The sequence below is a fragment of the Harpia harpyja genome, chromosome 18, assembly GCF_026419915.1.
Source record: "Harpia harpyja isolate bHarHar1 chromosome 18, bHarHar1 primary haplotype, whole genome shotgun sequence".
In the NCBI taxonomy this organism is placed as follows: domain Eukaryota; kingdom Metazoa; phylum Chordata; class Aves; order Accipitriformes; family Accipitridae; genus Harpia; species Harpia harpyja.
In genome coordinates this window covers 3,999,368-4,025,372 of record NC_068957.1, presented here as the reverse complement: position 1 = coordinate 4,025,372, position 26,005 = coordinate 3,999,368, and the positions used below count along the sequence as shown (strand labels likewise).

Sequence of the window (26,005 nt, the reverse complement as noted above, 5' to 3'; positions counted from 1 at the left end):
ACAACATAGAATCAAGGAAACTCCAACTTCTGATATGACAACCATAGCAGAATGAAAGACAGCAAAGACAAAAGGTACAAATGGGTAGGAGATCAAATGCATAGCAAAAATATTTAATATCCTTGAAATAAAACTGCTTTTAAATCATTTCACAAATTAAACAGGTGAGAATTATGAAAAAAAAAAAGGGTCAGATCATCTTTTATTAATCAGGCTTCATTCAGCATTCCTTGCCTTTTTAATGTGATAACTTCAAAATCCAGCTAAATGTAAATATTGACTCTTAAGCAATGTGTAAACCTCTTACTTTATTACAAATTCAAGGGACAAGAACACAAGATGGCATTCTTTTTTCTCTCTGTCCTGAGAAAACAACGGTCTTTGATTACCTTTCCAACACTGAAAGAGTTCAGTCTTTTTTATTCTCATTAAGCAGGACAGGCTGCCATTTTTTTCTGTATTGAAATCACAGGAAAGTACGAAAGACCCTTGTCTAGATGGATTAAAGAAACCTGATTTGTCCTTCATTACTGGCCTTAACTCCAGGAGCTGGCTATTGTTCAGCATTTCTGGTTATTTTAATCTCCTTCTGAAAGGCTTTACTAACTGTGTTCATTAAACTTCATCAGATGACTCACCATTTTGTTCCTGTGAGTCATTCAATCAGTTATAATCAGGAACACAATAGTTGCCATTTCACATTAGACTATATGTTCATGCAATAAAGTCTAGTTCTGGTGGTATTTAGCACCTGATGCTTATGGAGAGGGTTTAAATGCTGTTTCACAACTGATGCACGAGCTGACTACCAGATCAGTAAATGCGAGTTGTTTGGGTTTTTTTAAATGAACATATTTTCCATCATGCCTTCAAAGCACCTACGCAACTTTACCACGCATTTGGGACTGTAAAAGCTTTTTAGATTATGGCAAGCCTGGAATCTTGAAGGAAAACTCTATGAATGCAGAATCACCTTAGAGAGAAATAACTTTTTTAAAATCACAGTCTTGGCATGTGCCAACCAATTTCACATTGTCTCTTTAAGTAGCTGAAGAACATCAAGAGACCCTAAAAAAATTAACTGCTTCCTGGGGAAAATCTTTCTGAATACTGTCAGGAAAATTTTATATCCAGTAATCCAGTATCTACTTATGGTCAACTGTTGTGTGGTGTTCACATGCAATATGCAATGTGTTACCATGAAGGTGAAAAGCAATTTCTGGTTTATATCACCTGTGTTAATACTGTAGGTCACTTGAATTTAAGTTATGAAGCTTTCCTGGAATCCTGAAGTGCTTATTTGGTGATTTGGCCATTTTAGTGAAAGGCCATGTCTGGTTCTCTTTTGGAAAAAAACAGGCAGACAGCTGACACACCTAGAGATCCACCCTCTCCATCATTACTCTAAAAACTATCAATTACCAGAAGTGTGATATTCAGTCCGGCCTTTAATTTATAGGCTCTGCGGCTGTCTGGGTGTGCTACACCACCAATCCAGTTGCTACTGAAGAGGGAGGGAGGCATTTCAAAGGGTGCAAGCTGCTGCAGCAAATTGGGATTCCCATTTTCCTTCTCTTCTATTACTGAACGAATGTCTCAGTATCACATCAATAACCCCATCACCAGTTCTCCAACTGCAAGGTCAGTCATCTTCTTTAAATAATGATTAGAGGGGAACACTTCTGACCTGTACAATAATTAACATTTGCTTTGCACAGGAGGTTATTCTAAATCAGTCTGTATCTATAGGGAACGTATGGGAGCACTGTGGGCCTTGATTTCCTGCCTGTGAAATGGAAACTTCTTTTAAAATTTTGTTAGGGCAGGAGGCTGTGAGACTGTGGGTGGTATGACCTAAAGCCACAACTGCACTTAACCGACCAGAGAATTCCTCTCCAATATTTATTAAGTGCCCCTGTACACTAGCAGCAGCTCCTTGTTTTTAAAAAATGCCAAAATTTCATATGCAAACACCCAAGGTCAATGTATCCAAAGACACACAATACATGTTTTTCTCTTGAGCACAGTTAATATTCAGACACCAGAAAACAATCACTCACCATCTTGATGGTTACCTGAATCGGCTGGAGACTTGCTCCGGCGCATGGGGGCTGGACTCTTTGCTGAGCTCTTCTGAGGGGTGGGAGATGACTTACTGCCCGTGGCCGTCGCAGGGCTCCCTTTCATCACCCGGCACTCTAAGGAAACAGACGGCAACCATGGTTATGTCCTACCTACTCTCGCTGCCTATGGACACCAGGTATGAAACACCCATGAGCAGCTTAGTGCTTTGTCTCCAAAGAGCTGTAGAAAAAACATCAATGGCAAAGGAAAAGCTGGTATCTCCACATTTTCTCCAGAGCAGAAATGAGGCTTTTTAGGGGGAGGGCAAAAAGAAGAACAGCTTTGCTCGTCTAAAGGAGGTGCTGAGATAGCATATGTCAAGATCAGGCTGGCTCCCTAGCAGGGCCCATCTCCGTACCTGTGTCCTACCAAAGATTTTCTGCCCTTCCCCTTGCCTTGGTTCACACCAACTGGTGAGCACAATGTAAACGGTCAACACAGACTGAGGGAAGAATCAGGCCAGTTAATTTGCTGTAACCCTTCCTTGAAGACCTAGTAGTAGGAATGATGAGTGCAATCCATGCAGGTGCAGAAAGCCAGCAAACAGCTCATGGCATGACGTAAAGGTCTCTAAGTGGCAGATGGGACATCTGCCCCAGGAGGCTTTCACCCAGCCTGAATCAACCTCTTCTGTGGTTTCAACATGCTGCAACTTTTCAGAAGCAGAAAGCAAAGAAGACAAAATGGTTTTACAAAACACATCCTCTGTCCTGGCCACTCATCCCTTTCAGAAAGGTTTGTATAAACAAGTCTAGTAGATTTATGTACTTAAAGACATGAGCAGATGAGAACCCCAACTGTGTTTTCTTAAAAAATAAATAGGCCAGGAAGAGTGGAAAATGTAAACATGATCTACAGTGTCCTGCAGAAGGGAACTGCAATACTAACAAACCTCTGTGTGTCCCAGGATTTCAGGCATGCCAGATCTTCAAAACCAGGGTTTATTTACATTGAGAGCTAACAGAAAAAGCACTTTCCACCCCTCAAGTTATTAACTTAACCCAGTTAAGAAGGCGGCAATAAAAAAGGGATTTCCTTTTTGTCAAACCCTACTGGTCTCACCTCATCTCCTAGAACAGATTGGCCTCACCAAGATGTGAAAAACAGGTCTTTTTTACAGACGTGAATTAGATGTTCCACATACAATCTTTTATGGAAAAGGTCAGCTCAGCATGCATGGGCTGGACTGAGGACTTCCTTGACTGGATTCCGTAATGGGAATCAACTAAGGCAGCACATAGCTGATAAATAATTGGTCAACTGAAAACAAGTTGCCTGACCTAAATGTATGTGTTATTTATTTATATATCAGTATATCTATGAAAATGTAAATGCCTTAAATTTTTCCCCAGGCTTTCCTCATTCTCAGACAGTCAAGAGTCAGTCTCTTCTTCTTCCAGATGGTCTGCATGAGAGTTTGCTGTTGGGTCATGCAGTACAAGAAGATGAAGAGAGGATGCCCTGTGCTCCGGGATACTGCATGGTGATAATTACACCTGCAGCAAGTTTATTCTCTCTCCTGCTAAATGGATTTTGGGAACTGTAAATCAGGGATAGAAAAAGTTGTGTGGGTTTTTTTTTTCCAAAGTACTTGACTTCCCACAGATGATGCCACAGAAAGGCTTGTAGCACTCCAGCACTGATACAGCCCCAATTTTTTATGCATGAAGAGCAGTAATGACTGGGGGGGGGGGGGGGGTGGTGGTGGAAGGTAGACTATCCCTCCTCGATACTAAAGAATATAGTGTTTGATGAGACACTGTGAAATAGTCACTAGGGAGAGTGTGCAAATAACTGCTCCTGGTGTTAACCAGCCAAGCCAAAACATGGGGAAAAATCTACTTCAGTCACTGCAGAAGTAATATTTGTCAAGGCTCTTACATATAGCTGTTTAATAAAAACAGTGCAACATCTTGATCTTAGAGCACGATTTGTTTGCCCAGCCATAGGCACCAAATGCTATGTGAGATACACTAGAGTACAGCCTCCCCGGAGCAGAGTGGGTCTCTTGTGTCCCTGTGTGATATCTGTCAATCATATATCACGTGGGTATCTCAGAAACCAAGGGGGTCTCAAACGGTGTCAGACATCTGTGTTTAGTCACCTGAATTACTCCCTAAACAAATAAACCTAAAAAGTGAAAATACTTTCTTGCGTCTTTTCAAAAGCTTTCAATTTTATTTTCTTCCCAGAGGAGTAATTCCTTGAAAAGAAACTCAGCTTTGCATTTTCCAGCTCAGCCGTTGGCAAGCGTCGGTACACCAAAGGCAATCAGTGAACATTTGGACATTTTGAAAGGTGGAAACCTGACTGTGCTGAAGTTAGTGTAAACAGGCCTCTACACATCACAGGGGGCATGACATTTCCGTGGGCTGATGCTGAAACCAGTGGGTACGAACAAGACAGAGCAACCTCATCTGGAAGGTGCTCAGCGACAGGGATTATAGGGCGGAAGCTGTGGTGGGCAGTCAGGAGGAAAAAGATGACTTAATCCTCTCTTATGCTATTTCTCATTTTGTTTCCTGATGTCCTGCCAGAGTGAACATAATAACCAGCAATCCAAGTGCATGTCATCCAAACAGGCAAGAAAAAGCACCCCATGACAGAGGAGATTTTAATAAGTGACATTTATCTGCAAGACCTCAAGACTTGCAGTTCTCCTTGCAGCATCTGACTTATAGCAAGGAAGGGTGATGGGTGTATAATGGGAAAACGCTGCTGGCTAATAGCTCCTCATCTGCTTCTTGAGAGGTGCAGGGCACCCCTACTCCCCTGAAAATACCGCTGAGAGCTGCAGTTACTCAGTGCCTTCCCAACAGCACGCTTGGCTTATTTTTGTTAGAGAAATCCAAGCTGGAAAAACCAGTAGTAACCAGGAGTGTAGGCAGAGAGCTGGGCTTCCCATCAAGTTGTTCTGCTAGGATTGCATCCAAACTGTTTTACAGTGTGGAACTCCCTGTGGAGCTGACTCAACTGCCGAGTGTTAAAAAAAATATGAAGCTCAGGTTACAGATCGCTTCCCCAGCCCAACACAGGCTTTATTCTCTGCCTGCAAAGTTTCAGCTGAACTTGGAAACTTCCTTTGAATTACCCAAGACCATCAAATGGGTTCATCTGGAGTACACAGGTCAGAAGTACCAGCATCAAATAAAATCAGCCTTGCAAAGGAGTCATAAAAATTCAGTGTTTTAAGATTAGAGGCTGTTTGACTTCCTGGTTTACAGCAAAAGTCCTCTTTGGTCTTCAATGTGGAGCCAGTTTGAAGCATATAAGAGAGCATGGGGCTCCTGTTCCTTATACAGGATACCTAGAGCTTTGGGAAATGAGCCTTAATGTTTGGAGACCACATTTTCTTCTAGTTTAAATGGTCACAGTTACATTAATTTACACTTGCTGCACTCACTGGCAGCAGCAGACAGCCTGTTGGTGTATACAGTTGCCAGGTGGGGTAGGTGGTAACTCCTGCAAGCAAGCTCTGTATATTCTGTGAAATCAAAGATTTCATGGCTTAATTGATCATAGAGACTCACATTATTACAGATCTGTGCTTGCAGTTGTAACAGGGACAAGTAATGGTGCTGTCCCAGTCACCCCCCTAAAAAGGGAATTATTGCCCTGCTTTTTGAATCAGCAGAAGAAAGCAGTGGAGGGAGTGATTTTTCTTTTAGCTGTGCTTTTTCCCATTTTTTTAATATTCACATGTATATGTAAGGACAAGAGTCCTTCCACTGTTTAATTCTCAAGGAAAATGTTTCTATCTGACTGCAACTGGATAAAACTGATTTTGCAGTAAATGTCAAATGGTGTAGGAGTTCATCTACTTTGACTTGGGCTACCTCAGTCAGTGTTTGCTCAATTATAATAACCACTGACTGTACAAGTATCACAAAAGGATGTTAAATTCTATGTACTAGGTCTTAAAAAACAGAACAAAAACATGCAGCATTATTATCTGATAGAAGCAACTGAATGGAAATGAAATAAAAACACAGACTGGAGAGCAGTGTGTGTTTGATGTTACCGCTTTCATCCAGAGAAAAGTCATCCTGTGCATAGCGGAATTTTTCTGGACCACAGGCGATAAACACATCATCATCCCCAAAGAAATCGTGGAGACAGGTCACCTACAGAGAGAGCAAAGTCATTCATTTTATTTTTAATTGGCAACATTCTGATGTGGCTTAGCTTTAATTTAAACAGGAGGGAGCTGCCTCTCCCGTTTCCCCTGTCCCATGCTAATTTGGTCCTACTTCCCGTAAGCCTGGTGCACAACACACAACTTCTCTGCGCAAGTCACGCATAAAAGTGTAATTAAAAAAAAGAGAGAAAAAAAAATCCCAACTACCTTGCAAATTCTATGAGGTATGGCATTTGCAACCCATTCAGGAGCTGACAGAATACCTTAGTCACCCTAACGAATGACACAGGCATTCCTGAGCTACTGCTAAAATAAGAAGCAGGGGTGCCCCCCATGCCACATGGGTAGGCAAGGCTGTGACACCACTGCCCATGCTGATGAATATCTTAGTACCAACAGAGCCTAAAACCTCAAAGAACCACTAAGAAGGCAAAGAGCCACTGGGCACAGCACAGGTGCAGAAATGTGACTCTTCCTGAGCAATCTTGATGATAATAGGTTTTAAAGCCAAAAGGTTTATCAGCGCCATTGAGGGAGAGGCCCAAGGTATCGTTGGACGCCCTTCCCACTCAAGCATCCTTTAAATCCACAGATTTGCTCCAGATGTTGTGTCTCCTTCTCCCTGCTTTTGCCACCCAGACATGGGAGGATAAAGCACCATTCCTCACCGCAGAGCTGCCCATCCCACAGAAGGCCGAGTGGCCGGGAAGGCGGTTACCAAGTGGGAAAGGCACAAGGCAGGGGAGAGGAGGTGTGCAGCAGCCGCCAGCGTGGCAGCTCTGCCCTAGGACAGTTCTGCCAGAAAAGGAAAAGCAATTGCTTTCAGTCACCTAAACCTAAGACCCCTGTCTGGGGACACCACAAAAGCAGGATGTAAAAAGCTGTTTGAGATAAACAGAAGACATGGTCATGCTGGCTAATGGCTCTGAATACCTTCCTTCTCTTTTTTGCCATTCTAAATAGGGGGAAATTGTATCTTGCAGTACCTGGAGCTCCAGACCTGTGCCTTGCCTTGCAGCATCAAATAGAAGTAAAGCACACGACGTGGGAGCTCCAGATCCACTGACTTCATCAGAGACCTGATATCTGAGAGTTTGGAAATCTGAAAATGCATGGCAGGTCACTGGAAGCATGCTATCAGGAGAAAAGTTTAAAATGCCATCATACTGGGAGCTAGTCCTCATATTCAACTGGCAGAGATCTGTAACTCTCCCTACTACTCTACAGATGATGGACTTGTTGTTTTAACAATATTTTTAACAAAATCAAGAGGTGAACAACCAATATTCATGACAAAAAACAAGCAAAATACCTGATTAGGTACAGGAACAAGGAAAAGGGAGGAAGTTCTAAAGACTTTGAAAAGCACATTCTAGTGATAAATCTTACTCAAAGGGTGGGTTGACTGTTGGGACACGAGGGCACACCAGGCTTGTGTCTTTGTCTTCTGTCCTACTTCTCTGTAATTAGTTGTGAGATGAAGTATAGGATGAAATTACCATCTGCCACTGTCCTCCCAGCTGGCTGAGGAATATCATCTCACTGACTGGGGGACAACTCAGCTCTCTATACAGCTAGAGGGTCCTATTTAATTTTTTCCCACTGTTTGGGGCATTACAAACTACCTAAGGATATCTCAGTGACCTGGGACAATAGTGATGCCCATGGTTGGCTCCTACTCCTTTTCTGCAATATAATATACTTGAAGGCATTGTTCTAGGGTTATTATATTTTGGTTTGTTTGAAATAGGACTCAGATTTCTTATGGCACGTTAGGAAATATTCTTATGGAGCGTGCAAGTACATGGAACGGATATTCTCTGGGCCTCTTGGCTACAGACACCTACTTCATACTTGCATGCTATTGCAAGGAAATGGGCCACTGCATCCTGTCCAATGATGCCATCATAATGAGAACTGAAGCCCCATGAAGAAACTCTGGGACATGTTAAGATCTCTTGTTCTGTACTGCCTTTCTAAAGCAATGGGCCTGGCTCTGCTGCAGCTCACTTTCAGCTGGAGCATACTGCAGGAGGTGCAGCCTCTCATTCCTGTCTTCTGCCACCTGGCATTCAATATTGACAAATGAAAGGATATACAGGTTTTGCTCTGACTGAAAAAAGACCATGGCTGCAATCTTATTAGACCTTGCCTGTCCAGATCCCAACGCACATGGGTGTCGGAGACAGCGAGACACCAAGTCCAGCAGACTCCAGATGTCCACTGAAGACATTTGCGACTTTGCTTATTTTAGTGGGAATATCAAGAAGGGCTGAAAAGCAACACATTCCTACAGAAGGTGTCTCCACTTAACACCATTAGCGCTTCAAGCAGGTAATACCTTTGCACCTGCAGGTACTTAGGGGCAGGAGACCTTAGTACCCCTTGCCTTCCCCTCTACCACTTGTGCAGGGGGTTGGCCAGCAAAGCTGAGAGCACCACTGTACCAGCCAGGACAGTATTGCTGGTGACTGTTCAGCAGCCACTTTTCCAGGTGCTGTAGTGTGAATAATTAGCCATTCAGATCTTTACACAGTTACGGTTGTGGTAATTTACACAGTTACTAGTGAAATGATTGATGCAATTACACAGCAACAGCAAGATAACTATGCCAGTGGTAACTCCACTGGAATTACTGGTAATCACACAGTAACTCATGATAATGCTATTGTGTTATCTCCATGTACCTAAGGTTAATCTGAATCATCTCAGCGTAACAACTAGCGGAAAATGTGCACATTGCTCTTTGGAGAGATCCATAAACACCCAGACTTGTCATCAGTATCTTGTAGAAAATTGCCTTTTATTTAGGCTCCTGGCAAACTGATAGGTGCTCTTCTGAGGCAAAGAAAGATGATGCTCTCCCATCGTTGGAAAATGCTTTGAAAACTCATTTGAAGTGGAAAGTAACACTGTTATTTTGAAGAGGAGAAAAACTACTGAGAAAATGTTGGAAGGCCCAACTTCAAAGCCTTTGTGTAGCTATTCAAGAGGCAAGTGTTCAGCACAGCACCCGCTTCCAAGGGCGAGAGGGACAACAAAATACCTCTATCCAATTGACTTTGTCTAGAACTTCAGCCTGAGCTCCTGACATCCCAGCCATATACTAAGTACTGTGTCAAGAGGAGCAAAAATGCTTATCTGCAAACACACCAGAGTGGAACATCTCCAGCATCAGCTGGCCTGCTGAAACCCACCAGCCACACATCTGAACACCCAGGTGAGCCCAGGGTGAACACGTTTTTTTTAAAGCTGCATTTTTTCAGGAGACCATTCCAAGCAACCGCAAGTTTGGCACTGACATTTATAACGGAGGTATGAGGCTGACAGCTGATGCCCAGTGTTTTGGCATGTCTGGGCACTGGGGTCTTTACAGAGGGTAGAGGCATTGCAAGGGACTGGAGAGTGCACTGGAGATAACTATGGGGAAACTTACTGTAGACAGAGCTGAATTTCCATATCTACTGATCTCTGAGCTGGACTGTGAAAAGTTAATTTCAAGCTCTAATAAATCAACTAGAAAGAAGGCTTTTGGCTATCTTAATAAGGCTCAGTATTTCACACTGGTTAATATAATGTATAATTAAAGCACTGCCTAAGAGTGCCAGCTCTGGTTACGATGCCAAACATTAGTGAAAAGCTTGCTTTTCACATCAGCATGACTTTCAAAATGGAGCAAGCTGAAATCCGCTATGGCTTTGATCAAAGGTAGAATTTTCATTGCAGACTTCTGTGAATTCCAATTTCTGTTTGCCTAAAATTAGCTTGAAAATAGTTAACATGTTACCTGCAGAGAATTCTCCCACAGAAAAGATGACATTTCAAACCAGCACTTGGTATTACAGTCCTCCCCCTGAGGATGAGTGGCACTGATCCATTTGCAAATAATTGGGTTTGGCTCAATACACAAGTTCCCATTTGAATGCTAAGTACTATACTTATGCCATGGAAAAGACTCATGGGTTGCTTAGCTCACCCTTCAGTAAAGAAACCACCGCGCAGTTAAATGCAGTGCAAAGCTAGATCACAACATAAGGGTTCAAAAATTTCCCAACCTTTTAGATGAAATCAGAAATAACCCATAGGTGCTTTTATTGTCTCCAGGTCATAAGTCGAAGTGTATATTTTGCCCTTGAACTCCTCACAACCACCACAAGCAAAAAGAAAGTCCAGGCAACGAAGAAAGCCTTCAGATCAAGGGTCCAAATGCAATGGAAAACTGCCAGCATGCACAAGGATAGAAACCTGATTACATGTCAAGCAGAGATACTTGCAATTCACTTTGCTGAACTCTTGTCCCTTCAGATAGTACATTATTATGTGTATTTTATAATTATGAACAGCTGGCTGGATGACCACTGGAGGCTAGTAAAGAAATTAGATAATCTACTTGTTGAGCTCCTAATATTCAGGAAACAATAACTTCTCTATTTGCTTTATTTGTTCCCTTTTGTTTCCTGCTGTAACCTCCACTATTAAGAACTCACCATAACATGGTAGAAAAGACAGCCAAAAACAACCCCACTCTCATGAAATAGTGCAAAACATTGCAAAATTCAGAAAATAACAGGTGTCACGTATTATGCAGTTTTAGCTATGTTGCTTATGTTCACCGCGTGTGTGGTATCTTCTATTTACCTTTTGTTTATTAAACTCAAATCCTTGGTCATTACTGTATGTCCCTAAAACATGCCCCATACGTATTGCTGTCTACATAAAGTCGCTGGAGTAAACTTTCTTTGTGAAAACATGTGAATTCAGTGCTGGATCTTACAGCACCAGCGCCAGCTTGCCTAAGTGGTGCGTAGAAGAAGAAAAACACCAGGAGAAAGCCCTAGATATGCTCATCCCTGAAGGACATGAAGCTAAAGAGGATGCAAGCCAGGAAGCAGGACCATGGGCTGCTCTGCTGGGAGAGCTGGTTTGAGACCTTATTAGCCAGTATGGAACATTTGAGGGTTGTTCTTGACAAGCAAGGCCAAACCTCTACACTGCATTAATTGTTTTAGGGGTTTTTAGTGACTCCTGAATAACCTTTTAAGTCTTCTTATCTCCAGTCTTCAAAAGTCTTTTTTCTCACGATTTCTCAGTTAAAAAAAAAAAAGTATAAGTCTCCCCCCAAGCAGTCTGGACTGTTTTCAAATTATACGTTCTGCTTTATCTTACCCTAATCTACTACTCTAATTATATCCAATAATTAGTCTGGAATACCATGAAAACCCTGAAAGAAAGTTCACATCAACAAAAATTTACCCCAGCTAATAACCTGAAAATCATTGTTTTTAAATGCTGCATTTTGCTCTTAGCTATAAATTTATTAATGCACAGAACCTGATAGTAGCCTGCTAGTGCAAGGACCTATGCTGCTACCCGAAAATGGTGATTTTGCTGGTGACTGTTACCATGCACCCTTAGCAATGACACTGGAAACCATCAAATTAGTCAGATTTTGTCTTTTTCCATTTTTAAGCCTACAAGCTTTTTTATTTATAAGAAAATTAAACTTGTGTATGTAATTACAGTAGACAGGATAAATAGCATTGATTTCCAAGATATATGTGCATGCCTTTGTTTAAAGGAGGATAATATTTAATTTGAAATTCAGGATTAAAAAGACAATATTAACTTAAAAAGGATCATACTGCATGAAATGTTTTCTCTCCAATTCCTGTAGCTTAAGCAATTCCAATGAAGGAAGTTAAATCTTCACACTCCAGTCAATGAGGCACAAATTTATTTCTTACAAAGTAATTATTTCTAATAGATTTGATGGTAACATTTTTCTTTGTGTCAAAGTTTGATTTTTTAGAAACTTTATATTATGGAAGAAGTAGAAGTTGGTAGAGATTAACAGAGATTTTGGGAGTACAAAACTGTTTGCAATTCCTTAGGTTTTCATTAAGCGTGGTTTCTTTTCTCGTTAAATGAAATCCTTTGCTGTTTATATTAGAAAAACCTTCCCTGAGAGGACAATATAGGTAGGATTTCCAAGAGGGGATTTCTGCAGTGACAGTCCATTAGTGTCTGCTGCAGCAATTTTCATTGCAGAAAGGAAAGATACGGCCTTCTGAGAGATGCTGAGCCTTCTTGTTCATTTTAACACAGTAGTTGTAGAACTAAGCATTTTTCAGGATTTTAACAAAATGGAGCTTGCCTCAAGCATCTCTCTGGATGTGAGCTCAGTTTGCTGAAATATCTGTGATGCTACAGATATTCTGAGTTCACCTGGAAAAGGAGCAGTAAGTATGCAGGATATATACCTGGACAGCTGTGAATAACCAGCTATTTCTACCATCCTCCAGGAGGCAGCAGCAGTATTTAAAAATTGTAATTCATTAATAAAATAATTAAAAATAATTACAAATCAAAAGCCTGAAGACTTAAGCCTTAGTCTGAATCACCTACCAGTGCAGAACCTTCTGTGCTTTAAAAGGGTGTTATGATTAACCAGCTCCTTTTGTTCCCTTTCATAATCTGCAGAATGACAGAGTTTGCTGTGTCTGCATGGCTAATGGGCTGCCCTCACTGTCATTCTCTACAACTACGAGTATGAATATCGTCATAGCAGTAACAGAGGCTCCAGCCACATTTTGGTTGCCTTCACTGCTGGATCAAGCTCTGCAGCTCCTGTAGCTGCCACTTTAGCAGGAGGCCTCCAGTAGCTGGATTGGCCATCACTGTTTGCCAAGGTGACGGAGCATGTCTCTGAAGAGGAATACATCACCAGGAGGGTTAACTGAACTGTCTTCATCACCTTTCTGAGAAATGTCTTTATCAGAGGTTCCTATTTGTAGCTGATGGAGCCGGGTGAGGCTGAATGATAAATGATCAAACACTGTAGCTAGTGATTATTCAGAACAGTGATTTATGTTCACAGTCCTGCTTCCAGACTTTCCATCTCTTCCTTATGTCATGGGATGAGCAAAGACCTCTGCCTAAATGGCCAGCAGAGGTCTGGCAAAGGAGATTTGGAATAACACCACCACAGGTTCAACCTGGGGGCTGAACATCTTCTGTCTTGGGGACTGTCATCTTTAACCAACTGCTTGACTCTGCACAAGTCTTAGGATAAGGGAGGGCCAGCGCAAGGCTTCTTCCTCTGCGCCTCTCTCCCTTAGTCATAATGACTTTGTTCACTGTTCTCTGTAATATCCCTCTTCTTTAAGAATTTAGACAGCAGAACAGAAAGCAATACCAGAACATAGGTAGCTTCAAACTGTTCCCTAAGTTTCTGCAGATCTGATGGTTATGCTCAAAGAAAAGAGATGTCCATTTGCTTTCTTCAAATCATCATACTTCTTCAGCTTGCAGGCTTCCAGAGTTCAGAACAGAGGAAAAACTGTCTTCAGAAACAGCTTCCTTTAAGGCCGAAAATACCATAGAAGACAATTTGCATGCCGTACACACATAAAGCCTGTCAAGAGCAGAACTGAATTAAGACATAGTCTATTTTCTAAGTTGCCTTGATAAATGCTATAAAATTGAACCATCTGTTAGGTAAAGACAACGTGTTTTAGATGCCTGCTCGTGTCCTTTCTCTTTCAGCAGTAGATGCTAGATGGAGCTAAGGCAGTCAGACTAGCAGCTAGACAGGCACTGAGAGTTAACTGAGCTGAGAATGTAACTAAAATCTGTTTAAACTCTGTTTTAACTCAAAGCAGAAATCTGATGGACTTATTTATACTCCAACACCTGTACCCCAAGTCAAATTGGCAGTGGTCTGAGAAGCCAAAGTCCTAAATCACAAAGGAAACTGTGCTTTACAATTCATCAGTTGGGTGTTTGCAATCAATAAAGAAAGTACAGAAGCCAAACACATACCGACTTGTCCACAGGACAACTCAGTAAAGTCATGTGCCAGAGTGAATATCGGGAACTAATGAACATGCAGAGTGGACTTTAAATGAACTGCTTTCTCTTCTCTGACAAGCACTTCACCACATGTCCAGAAAGAAAAAGATTTCAGAAGACTTAAGGGGTTAAGGGGTTATGATGGAAAATAAAAATGTTGATATTGGAATGCACAACACTTAATACATTTATTTTTTTTAACAGTCTGAAGACTGCAAGCCCAAAGCAGACACTGAATTGATTTACATTTTATTAGATTCTGGTTTCCTCCATTTAAAAAGAAGAGATGTTTGCATTCATTTATTTCTTTAAAGTATGCACACACCCACTCAATAGATTCCACATTTGCATTCACAGAAAGAGAATTACTTATCTGCTTTTATGAAAAAATACTGCTTAAGATGGATAAGCACTAGAAAGATGAGCAGAAAAAGCGTGGATGTTGACATTCAAAAATGAATCAGGAGCACTCCCCCATTCCCAGCCCATGCCATAGAAGTACGTGGAATTACACTCTAGGGAGCCCCTCTCTGAGCTACCCATCTGTAAGGGAAGGGGACTCTGTCATCTGCTCTTCCATCTCTTGTTCTCCTATGCCACCAAATGTACATGTGGAAACCTGGCAAGACCAGCGTCATGCTGTCCTCTCACTACTGTGTTTGCAGTGAGCCATCATGAAGGGTAGGAAAAATCATCTCTACCGTCTAGGTTTCAGGGCCCATAATTTGACCTCTCAGTAGAAACACGCAGTGAGATTTCCATTCTTTAAAACATTATTCAGAGATCTCAACTTTTTCTTGTAAGCCATGGCTTACATTTAAGCCTAGACAGTTTGATTGAAACAATCAAATTCTACTCTTCTGTAGAGATTTTTTTCTTCCTTTATCACCCTCAGAAGAGAAAATTCTGGGCAAGTCAGCATGATCAAGTGTTTTTCTTTGATGCAAGAGGGAATTTTTACACCTTTTTATTGATGAAAAATGGAGATCCTCTTAATAAGGCTGTATAACTACAGTAGGTTGATTATGAGTGCTTTATGTCCACTTGGACTATTTTGTTGTAATGCAATTAAACCAGAGTAGGGACACCAACTTCTGACCAATATGCATTATTTCTATAATAAACATTTGTGATGCTTATTTAAGTGGAATAAGGAATATTCATGCATGTATGTGCACAGCAGCTTGTAAGACGGCACGTGAAGAAACACTGCTCTCAAAAGGGCTGCAGCACAAGATGCCTGTTTATTTAAGTATTAGAAATGGGTAAGTTAGAAATGGAATAGAATAAAAAGCAAGGTCAATAGCCAAGCTACCCAGTAGGAATGTTAAAGCTGAATTTACTATATCTGGTGAATTAGTGGTGCTTCCAAACTGTGTGAAATCCAATTAGCCTCTGGAAGAAAGGTTAGTTTGTTATCCGCATTCCCTATACATAGGGAGGGGACTATGAAACAGATATTCAGGCTGTTGATTCTTTTTACCTAGAAGAAAGGCTTGCTCTTGCATTCATGAGGGTATTATGCTGAGGATAAATGTGCTGTGCAGTTTGGGGGCATAAGAAGCACAGCCGTCAGCACGAATATATAAAAGATTACCCTTTCTCCAGTCAGAAAACCATAAAACCAGAAATTCTAGGTGACAGATTAAGACTATGAAAGGAAATATTTTCGGCACAAATTGCCTCAAAACAGGTAGCACTTTAAGAATTCAGAGAACTGTCAAACCATTCTTCCTAATCGTCCCCCCTCGTCACTCTTGAGAGGAAACAGTAGTTCTGGACTAAAAAGAGCACCAGAGACTTTGGAAGTAGCATGACTATAGGGCCAAGGTCAAGCAACACTACTTGCAATGGGAGTCTTGAAAGTAGGGGCACAGGGACCCTATCAACCTACTCAAGGTCAGGTTGAAGAAACAACGGGCTGGAATTTCCAGTTAATAGGATTTCCAGCAACAAGCTCCTAAAACCTATAGCTGTAGCTGATCCTATTGTGCATATCTCCATAAAAGAGAAAGGCTCTTGTTAGCTTTGTGCGAGTTTTTCTTTAACTGTAACAATAGTACTGATGGTGATGGAGAGGCATTGGTAAATAGATCCTCGCCCTGGTTAAAACACAAACAACCAAAACACCCTGTACCAGGATTGAACGGTTTGGTGCATGCCTGCAAGCAACCCCCTCCATCTTCAGGGAGCACAGAAAGAATATTACCATTAGCTGACCAACAGGCCCAGAAGGATGAAAAGCTACACCAAGCATTTACTGCTTGTAAGGAAGCTCTAAGGGGCTAGAGGAGACCAATAGCCATACCCTGCCTTTGTCTCACAGCTGGTCCCTGCTTCCCCCAAGGCCCTTATCTCTGTATCCCATGCCACAGCACCAACCTGGTGCATGAGGAGGTCAGAACCAGCGTCCCCACAGGCACCCTCTGCCTGTTGACTTTTGGTTGGGGAAGATGGTGGGGAAGGGAGGAAGTAAAACTGTGGCTGTGAGAACTGCTCTCATCCCCACGTGCAGTGTGTGTTGTCTGCTCAAAAGACTAAGACGACATCTCTGCTTTCCTTACCCACTAGCAGGGTGCCCTGGGAGAGTCTTTCCATCTTCAATGTCTTACAAATGTTCCTGGCTCCTGCTCCTTCTTTTCTCTTATCAGTCAGCATTATGTAAAAATACTTCCTCCAGTTAATTACTTCATGGTCAGGTGCATCAAGAACTTAATTCTCAGCCCAAACATTTCAAAGGACGGTACGTTGGCCAGCTACCAAACAGCTCCCTTTGTACTTTCACCCACCTGGGTACGATTATGGACTTCAGCCCAGTACAGCAGTGGCCAAAGATGAATCCTCACTGGGGGACAAAACTGATCTATTCATGCACTTCCACTTTCCAGGGGTAAGTCCACTGTCTCACAACCCACCCATTCTGCCTAACTATTGCCTGGCATGTAGCCCTGGAAGCAGAGGGCAGCATGCCTGCACAGTGCTTTTGGGCAGAATAAAGTTCTGGCACAATGAAGAGGATTACACAGTTGTACGAAATAGCAGGATTTGTTCTTACAGCCACTTTGTGATGTGGTGTAAAGAGACAAAAGAGAGGAGATTCTGTCTTCAATAATCACCCAGAGTGACACAGGAAATTATATTAAATATGAACAGATTTGGTTTCCATGTAACAAGTGGATGTGTTTGACTCACTGAGGCAGCCTCTCTTTAAGAAATGTAGTTATTTGACCGTGTCGTGAGTCCCGCTGACATCACTAACTTCCTTCCAAAATAAGTGCTAGGCAAAAATCAGTGTGTCAGACTTGCCATTATTATTAGTGCATCAGGAGAGCTTGAGGACACTTCAGTTTAAGTCAGGCATCAGCACTGACTTTGGAGGCAGCACGTTTTGAACTGGCTGTGTCTCCCCTAACACACTTCACTACGGATAACCTTGTCTTCCTTGGCATTTGTGGTAGACAGCATATGTTAATTAGGACTATGGCAACGCCTTATCACAATTTTTCCTGGGGAAGATGCACTGTAACTCAGTTGTAATTAAAAACCTTTTCTGACCAGACAAGACTATTCTGTCAATTCAGCTTATGCACATATTTGTATCTCAGCCTGCACTGGTTTTATTCAGGATCTAGGTGTCCAACTACACAGCCTTTCAAACATCTCTGCTATTTTTATTGTATCTAAAGATACTTCTTCTATTAATTAATTCTTGGATGTGTCACTGAGCTCATATTTTGTACAGGTCCCCCTCTGTTTTGTTCAACATCTGCAAAATTCAAAACACTTTTTCATCAAAAGAGATGTTGAAAAGCTAACACTTTTACTTCATGCTATCAACTTTAACGGAAGAAAGACACAAGTATGAAGCATTCAACCTTCAAGTCATCCTTCCTAATATGCATCTCCAAACGTGACAATGAACAAAGCGTCCTGTCCTCCAACAATGTAACTTCATTTGCAGCCTATGGATCCAAGTCAGCCTAATTCTTGAAGAAGATGAGAAGATGCAACCGGTTCTGTATCTAATTAATGCTGGCTTTGCATTTCACCCCACTCATGGCATCAAAGCTGTTGCTCAATTGCTAAAATACTCTGTAAAGGCTCCTAAAGGCATTTTGACTAGTTAAATTTCAATGCTTGCAAGGATCTTTATTACACTGTTAATTCTGGAGATTAATGGGAATTAAAAATGGTGTTCTTTAAGAATTGTAACAGATGCTACATTAAATCTAAAGGAAAGTAACAATTGCCATCAAGCTGTTCTTTCAGGGAGTTAAAATTTCTTCCTTAATTATAATTCTGAACATATTCTTTGTGTTTTGGGAGATTTCCTGAATTTACAGCAAATGCATATGCCCTCCCTATCGGAACAATTTTGTTTTCACCCTAATTTCTGTTAATCTTTGAATAAAGCTAGTAATTTTTTTCTAATTAACAGGTCTTTTCAATTCAACTGACAGCTAACAGTGTAATGGAAAATTCAGCATTATGTCTTGAACTAAACCATATTAGGGTAGAAATTAACAATGTTAAGCAGGCTGTGAGATAAAAATACTTTGTAGAGAACATGCAGCAAGGCTGCTGAAATGAATGTCCCAAAGCCTCTCACATGGAAATGCCTTTTTTTTTCTTTTTTTTTCTTTTTTTTTCTTTTTTTTTTTTTTTAGTTTGAAATATATCCCATGCCTTCCATGTCTACAGGACCAATGACAAGTTCTAGCTTAGTATGCAGTAATGTTAATAGAATAATTGATGCAGGAATACTGAAATAGATGATGTGTAAAATGGCAGGCTGCATAATTGTCTGGAGTGAGTTCAAGCATTTCTGCAGTGAAAAATAGTCCTGCTTTATAATCCTATCACGTCTCCTTGCTGCTGTGTAGCAAGCAAATTTCATTTGGAGATGATCCCAAGATGCAGTTGATTTACTAGGGGGATTCCAAAAGGCAAAAGGTTAAAGCCTTCTTGCCCCAACTAAATAGCACCTGGGAGAGGTATTAAAGGGTCCACACTAATTTTGGGAGTATCATTCAAATTACATCATTATAATAAATGTATAGCACATCAGGGTGAATCTTTGCCATTAGGCAGTGTCAGAAGAGTACCCGGTTAAAAAAAACATTCCTTTTTAATTTTTTACCTTTCTTTTTGAAATATTAAGTATTATGTGATGGAAGAAGAGGGAATGGAAAGGAGTTTTTAAAATTATGATGCAATTAATTTCTGCTTCTGTGAAACATACAAGAACCATTATGTTTGGATGGCATTTCTCATAAAATGAGTTGTAGACTACTGAATCAATTAGAAACTAATTGGTATGAGATTCCCCCAAGAGATATATGATAAGAGAAACAGGAGATGGCCAGAGACTTTCAAGCAGAACTGTATCTGTTTCTTTCCCAATCTCTAAGAAACAGCAAATTCCACTTCTACGTGTGCAGAGGTGACTATATGAGCTCACAGATCAGCCAGCTGCAGATGGTTGTACACATTTACATCCCCTTTGTGCACTGTCTCCGGGATAATTGGGTACTGCTTTTCTTATTTGAACCACAGAAATAACACAGCTGGATTTTTTCCTCCTTTCTCCATTGCTGCATAAATTCATCAGCTCTTCACCTACCCTTCACTCTCCATCTCTTCCCCAGTCCTCACCCCTCCAGAGTGACCATGTCATTTCCATGATAAATGGATCCTTTCTGCTGGTGTGAAGAACACGAGCCTGGCATCTGCCCATGCAGGGCTTCTCTCTTCTGCTGCTGCTGACACTAATGGGACCCGGACTGAGCTATTCATTCTCAACCGCACTCTGGTGCGAGACAACAATCAGACAGCACCTTGCAGGAGTCGTCACCTTTCCAGGGGTAGATATTGTAGATTCTTTCCTCCCCCAACCCTTCCTGCTGATCCTCACCTCTGCAGAAAAGAAAGTTCCTTGAAGATTTTGAAGCAGCTTCTGATCTCACTTATGCACCCAAAAACCCTGGCTCAAAGCACCAATTCCAAGTCCTCATTGTGACTGTGGAGGTCAGCAACTTTGCAACTACAGTTAAAACAAAAGGATGTTAAATAACCCTTTGTTAGGTTCAGCAAAGCTGATACCTTAATACCAGTTAAAAGATGGAGGTGTTTTGTTTATTTGTTTTGTTGTTGTGTTGGTTTTTTAATTTTTGTTGTGGATGCCAAGAAAGAAACAAGGCTTGCTCTCTGTTCGTGGTGGAAATGCTGCTCATACATAAACTCATATGTAGACACTGCATAAAGACAAAACATACAGTTATGAAAAGAAATGTAAACAAAAGGGCCAAATCTGTATTGGCATACAAGCCTCTTGATACAAATCTACTGAAGTCAAAAGAATTATACAAAGCATCAATCTGACTTTACTCCCTGATCATACTGACAGCACTTCTAAAACTTTGTATTTTTATTTTTTTCCCGTCAAATGTTTTATAGCTTCCCTTTGCTCTCTTCCCCTTTCATCTCAGATCATTTTTGACAGGTAATCGAGCAATATCAGCCTCTCCTGTGGAAATCTTCTCTATACCCAGAGTGGTATGCTTTCAATTTGCTCCAGCACTCTAATAAACTTCTAGTGCAGACAGTGCGGGCCGAGCTTTTTAAAGAAACGCTGAATGTCTGCGATTCCAGTTGGGTTCAATAAGAACCACAGAAACACAGCATCTCTGAAGTACAGGATAGCAGGATTAAGTGGAGAGAGGTAATGGTAACAAGACCAGTGCTATATTTTCATTGATGTCTTTGAAGAAATACTGTTCAGTCCAGAATATATATTTCCACAGGGAATGTGGTGCTAGAGTTCACTAAAATGTCACTGTACTAAACCAATTGCCATTTTCTTTCCCTTATTTTTTCCTCTGTACCAAGAGGCAGTAAAACATCTGTAACCAAATAAGGCAACACATGAACATCCTCTAAAAAAAATTAAAAAAACATATCCTGACAATTAGCATGCTGGTGCAGTCAACTCTTGGAACATCAAATCTACCATGATACTTGCACACTAGAATGATTTAACAAGCATTTTGCTTTTGCTGTGCTGTCTCGAACTCAAATATGCTGAAGTAATTTTAAAAACTTGACACATTTTCCTTTGTAGTCCCAGCTAAATATTTTGTTTCTTTCCTCAAGACAATACATAATCCACACTATTGTATTGGTTTTGTTCCAAGGCAGCTTTCTTGGATGAAGAAAAAACTAACTCTGGCTGCCTAGAAGAAAATTAGCCTTAGATAATCAAAGGTATATTTTTCTCTGCAACTGCTTTTCACTTTTTTGTAATACCTAGGCAAGTATTAAATTCTCTTATCCAAGCTGACTTATATGTAAAAAGCTTTACTGAGAAGCGTGCTGTCCATTTTCCATAGTTATCTGATCTGGTTCTGTAGATCCGGCCACTGTCCCTCTAGTGCGTTGCATTAAGTCGCAAGTTTTTATTCGGTTGAGTTCCGACCATGGAAATCACTGCTTTGGCACAAACAGCGTGTTCGGTACGGGGCTTTTGCCGAGCGCAGGACCGTGGTGCTCAGGAGGCACGCGTTACTGGGAGAGCAGCGGGCAGCTCTCCAATGCAGAGCTTCCTGGTAGTCGTACGCAAACCAAACTCTTCTGGTTACTTCTAGTTTAGTGAGATGGAATTTTGCATGCAGACTTCCTTCACTGGAAGCAAACCCAGACTGTACCAGTATACAATTACTTAAGGACTACCAGGTGGTCATATAACTAAGCATTATAACACAATAAGACATTGACTTATAAGAAAAAGTGGATTTTTATGTTATTCTGGCTACTAGATGTAAAATTTAGGCCAGTGGTTGGCAGATAAAGTTTCCAGTCTTTTCCCAAACAGATTTTTCTTCTCTTCAGGATGTAATGGAAATCTGGGAAGTCTTAACTTACAAAGGCCTGAGCCTTTGTTTTTGTAATCCTCTTTAAGGTGCCCAGCTCACCTATATTGAATTAAAAATAAAGCATCAATATTGTAAGCCTTTCCACTGTGCTCCAGTGGAACACCAATTCTGCCTTAAACGGACATGTCCGAAGAGACCCTAGGGGTTCTTATTCAGTCCTTTGCATCTCCTCTAATACTGATGAGTGGTGTCTCATCCACTGTAACACCAGAATCTGGTCTTTGAACTTACCCTGGTTAGAACTACACATGGGTAGGTTTGAGCCCTAGATATGCTATCAATGCTTGATAGCTGCTCTAATAACTGTACGTGGTGCAGAATTTAAACAATGTGACATATGTACTTTTAAACGAATAGGACAATGAGATACAAAGAGCAGTAGTATTACATATTGTGGTGCCTGGAATATAGCAGTAAGCCATGTGAAAAATAATGCCATTTAATATAGAATTTCCTTGTACTAGATTTAATTTTGCATGTGCTGATGAGAACCTGACCCTTTTTTTTAGCAGGTAACATCATACCAACACACAAGAAGAGGCATCCTATTTAAATTGTGTATGTATTCATTTTATTGTCATTTCCCACTCACGGTCATAGCCGCTAATAAGATGACTACTGCTTTCTTGTTTGTGTATACAGACCAGCTTGCCATTTGGGGGTTAATGAATGATAGCAAGTGGAAGCATGAAAATAAAATTAGCAATGCCCAGAGCAACTCACTTTATCAAACTCACCAGTTTATAGGATTAGCAATGGATTCAGTGCAAATCTCTGCTATGGGTATTATGAGCAAGATTTATGCCAATTAGCAGTAACAGTGCAGATTATTTGGGAAGAGCACTGACAACAGTTAAAAGCTCCTTCTACTTTTAAACTATGTTGTTAGGACATCCATTTCAAGCATTCACGTCCACTTATAAGACTATTTTTACTCATGTCCCAAGTGCTATTTAATTTCTTGCGTGCATTCATGGCATTGTTTCCTGAGGCAGTGAAGAAGACTAAATCATTCCTTTTCTAAGCTAAGTCTTGCAGTAGCTACTCTCAATCTCTTTGGATTCAGGTCAGGTTGCTCTGAGCAGAATCCAACATGTATTACATTCTTCACTCCTCTGTAGCAGATGTGATTCTGATCACACAGAGCTCAATGGGAAAATTCTCTATTGACTTCAAGATGCATTGGATCAGGCCCTAAATCCCCATAGCAATCAAGAGACCTGAAGGAAAGAATTAGAGTAATCTATTGGTAGATGCCACTTGACCAGTGGAAGACTGGCCTGTCTCCACCAGAGGAACATTGCTGATAGCCTATAGCTCCAGGCTTCTGCAATGTGTAGTTCTCTTGTGGGCATCAGGACAGCAAAGTCCATATATAATTTTCATTGATAGTCTGATTAGACAATGACAACTTTATGGAAGGTAGACTTTTCCCATATACTCTTTTGCCTACAAGACAGGGACAAGGCTGAAGCCAGTGCCATTGCAGACTAAAATACCCCTTTAAAAATCAAGCCTGATCCATTTTTTGAGGGGAGGACCTTTTGCTCTGCTTCTCTACAACCAAGTTCTAATAAATTACTGAACTTCCAAGACAGTATCCTCTCATCTCTGCACAATGGCTTATTTGGAGCCATGGGGGATGTGCGAGCTGGTACTACTTTGCAGCACCTGCAGGGGCAAGGGCAGTGAGTTCAGTCTAATTCTACAGATGCATGTGTTACAGATACGCCAATAGACACCGTCTGCTTTTGCTCTAAAACAGTTGATAATCTCTTAGCCAGTTTATCCTGAAGAAAAGCTGGTTGATATAACTAGTTATTTACAACTGTGACAATTACATTGAAGCAATTTGTGTGCGGACATAATTACATTCCTAATGAAGATTAACTTAAATTAAATGCTTTTAATTACAATTTATACAGCCTTTGGCTATTGTGCAGACAGTATTCTGACATTTATGCCTCACCAGAAATGAGATTTATACTTTGCTGTGTCAAAGCTGACCATAAGTATTTGATGGATATTTGATGTCAGGTGCTGCTGACATTGCAAAAGGTTTCAGCACTATAAACCACAGTGTGGAAGGATTAGAGATTGAACCTTTGTCAGTCACTTTCAAGAGCCATTTGCTCGAACTCCTCTGATAACATTCCATCTGCCTTCGTGATTGCAAGTACTTCTACCTGTCTGCTCCAACTTTCTCCAAAAGCAGAGAGAACATTGCTTTTTATTTCAGTAGGAGCATGTGGAGGCCTGCATATCTGTACAATTTACCAAAGTCCCTTCTTCTCAACGTTAAATCAGGAGAAAAACAACTATGGGAGCCCAGCTTACATATTAGATCCAAATTTGAAAAATTAATTCCAAAGGATCCTTAGAGGCAACATCTTCATTATTCAAAAAATCTTGGCATGTAAACTCCACCTACCAGCATTCAAAAGGAATGAGTGATCAAAGCCAGATTACAAATTCATTAGTGATTAATCTGTCTGGAAAACCTTCCCTGATGCTTTGCAGGAATATGATAGTAATATGATTAATAGTTACAATAGGATTATGGCCAAAACCATAAACAGCTACTAAGAAACATGACCACAGAAGCCTTGGAGTTTCAATCCCAAAGAGATCGTGTTTGGTGGAGATGTATTCAGAGCTCTGTCCCCTCTGAATCACTATGGTCACTGTGCTAGAGACCTTTGCAAGCCTTAACATCATGAATTACAGTGTCTTGTGGGATCCTAAATTATTGCCTCTGTTATGCCCTGTGCAACTCTAACGCCTTTGGTAAAATTGAAGATGACATAAGTCAGGGTAGAACTGGGCCCAGGGCTTCTCCTTTTGGGGTCTGCCTCATTCTTTCTACAGTGTTCTCTCAATGTGTCAGAATGGGAATGAGTCACAAAGTATTTCATCTCTCCTCCCTTCTTTCTATAAGAGACTGTCATGGAAAAGACTATCACTGTGTGCACACATGCAACATACTTCACTTCCAGGCTGGACATCCCTGTGGCTTGCAGCCTGCATCAGCACTTTGTCCTTCTCTGGGAGGCTGTGACAGCTCCTTGCCTGCCGTCCTTTTGAAGGGGAAATCAAAAGGTGCTAAATACCCCTTTAAAGCATAGTCTTAACATAGAGGAGGAGTGTTTTGTGCAAGAAGACACAGCATGGAAGCTCTCCAACATCTGCACTGGGCTAACATGCAATGGGGCTTCTCCATAGGCCAAAGTTATAGCTTGCCAGATTTGTTTCAGTTGAGAGTCATGCTTATCCCACTTAGTATTCATTCCAATACATATTTCATCATGTTAATGCATACTTTATTGCACATTTTGTGTACCAACTCCTCTAGCATTTCACTTTTGCAATGGTGACTAATAACCTATGGTTGCATATAGCCCTGTATGCATGTTCGTGACTTGGGCGATTCCCTCCCATCCTGAGGACAGACTGATCTTTCCAGACTCCTATTCTTGCTATGTACTGCTTCCAGTTTAGTTCTCTCTTCTTGGGTTTCTCAGCCCACATGTTCTCCATTATAACAAGACTGACTGCATACCACGTCTTCCCAGCTCCACTCAAGCCATTCCAACAAACTTACACTGTTCAGCTTTTCTAGATATAACATCTATGGCCACTCTACCCATATAAACCAGGTCTTGTAACTTTTACTTTCACTCACAGTCCTCCTGGTTGGAATAAGTTTTATTCCTAGAAATGCGGGTTATTATTTGGTAAAATATTAAGAAACACACGTATTTGCACAAAAGATAAACCAAAGCTCACCATCAACCTTTTTCTGACCTGCTATTTCTGACATAAGAGACTGGCTCTTGGGCTGGCCATTGCTAGCAGTGCACCATACTCTGAAAAATTAGGCAATGGAAACGATGAACATTTGTGAAGTACATTATTTCCAACATGTTATTTGACCTGCCAAAGCAGTCTCCTAGCTTTTGAG

At 41.0% G+C, this 26,005-nt stretch overlaps 1 protein-coding gene across 2 annotated transcripts in view; it reads right to left on the bottom strand.

Annotated features, from left to right (window-relative positions):
• DCX (doublecortin) overlaps positions 1 to 26,005 on the bottom strand; it is an 81,271-nt gene that overhangs the window by 16,657 nt on the left and 38,609 nt on the right. Inside the window, exons 4-5 of one of the 2 annotated variants that reach the window (XM_052813720.1) lie at positions 6,146 to 6,248; positions 2,061 to 2,198 (exon numbers count right to left, since the gene is read on the bottom strand). In XM_052813720.1, coding sequence (XP_052669680.1) covers positions 2,061 to 2,198; positions 6,146 to 6,248 — 241 coding nt within the window. The remainder of the gene's footprint in view (positions 1 to 2,060; positions 2,199 to 6,145; positions 6,249 to 26,005) is intronic. The other variant, XM_052813721.1, reaches the window with a different exon arrangement.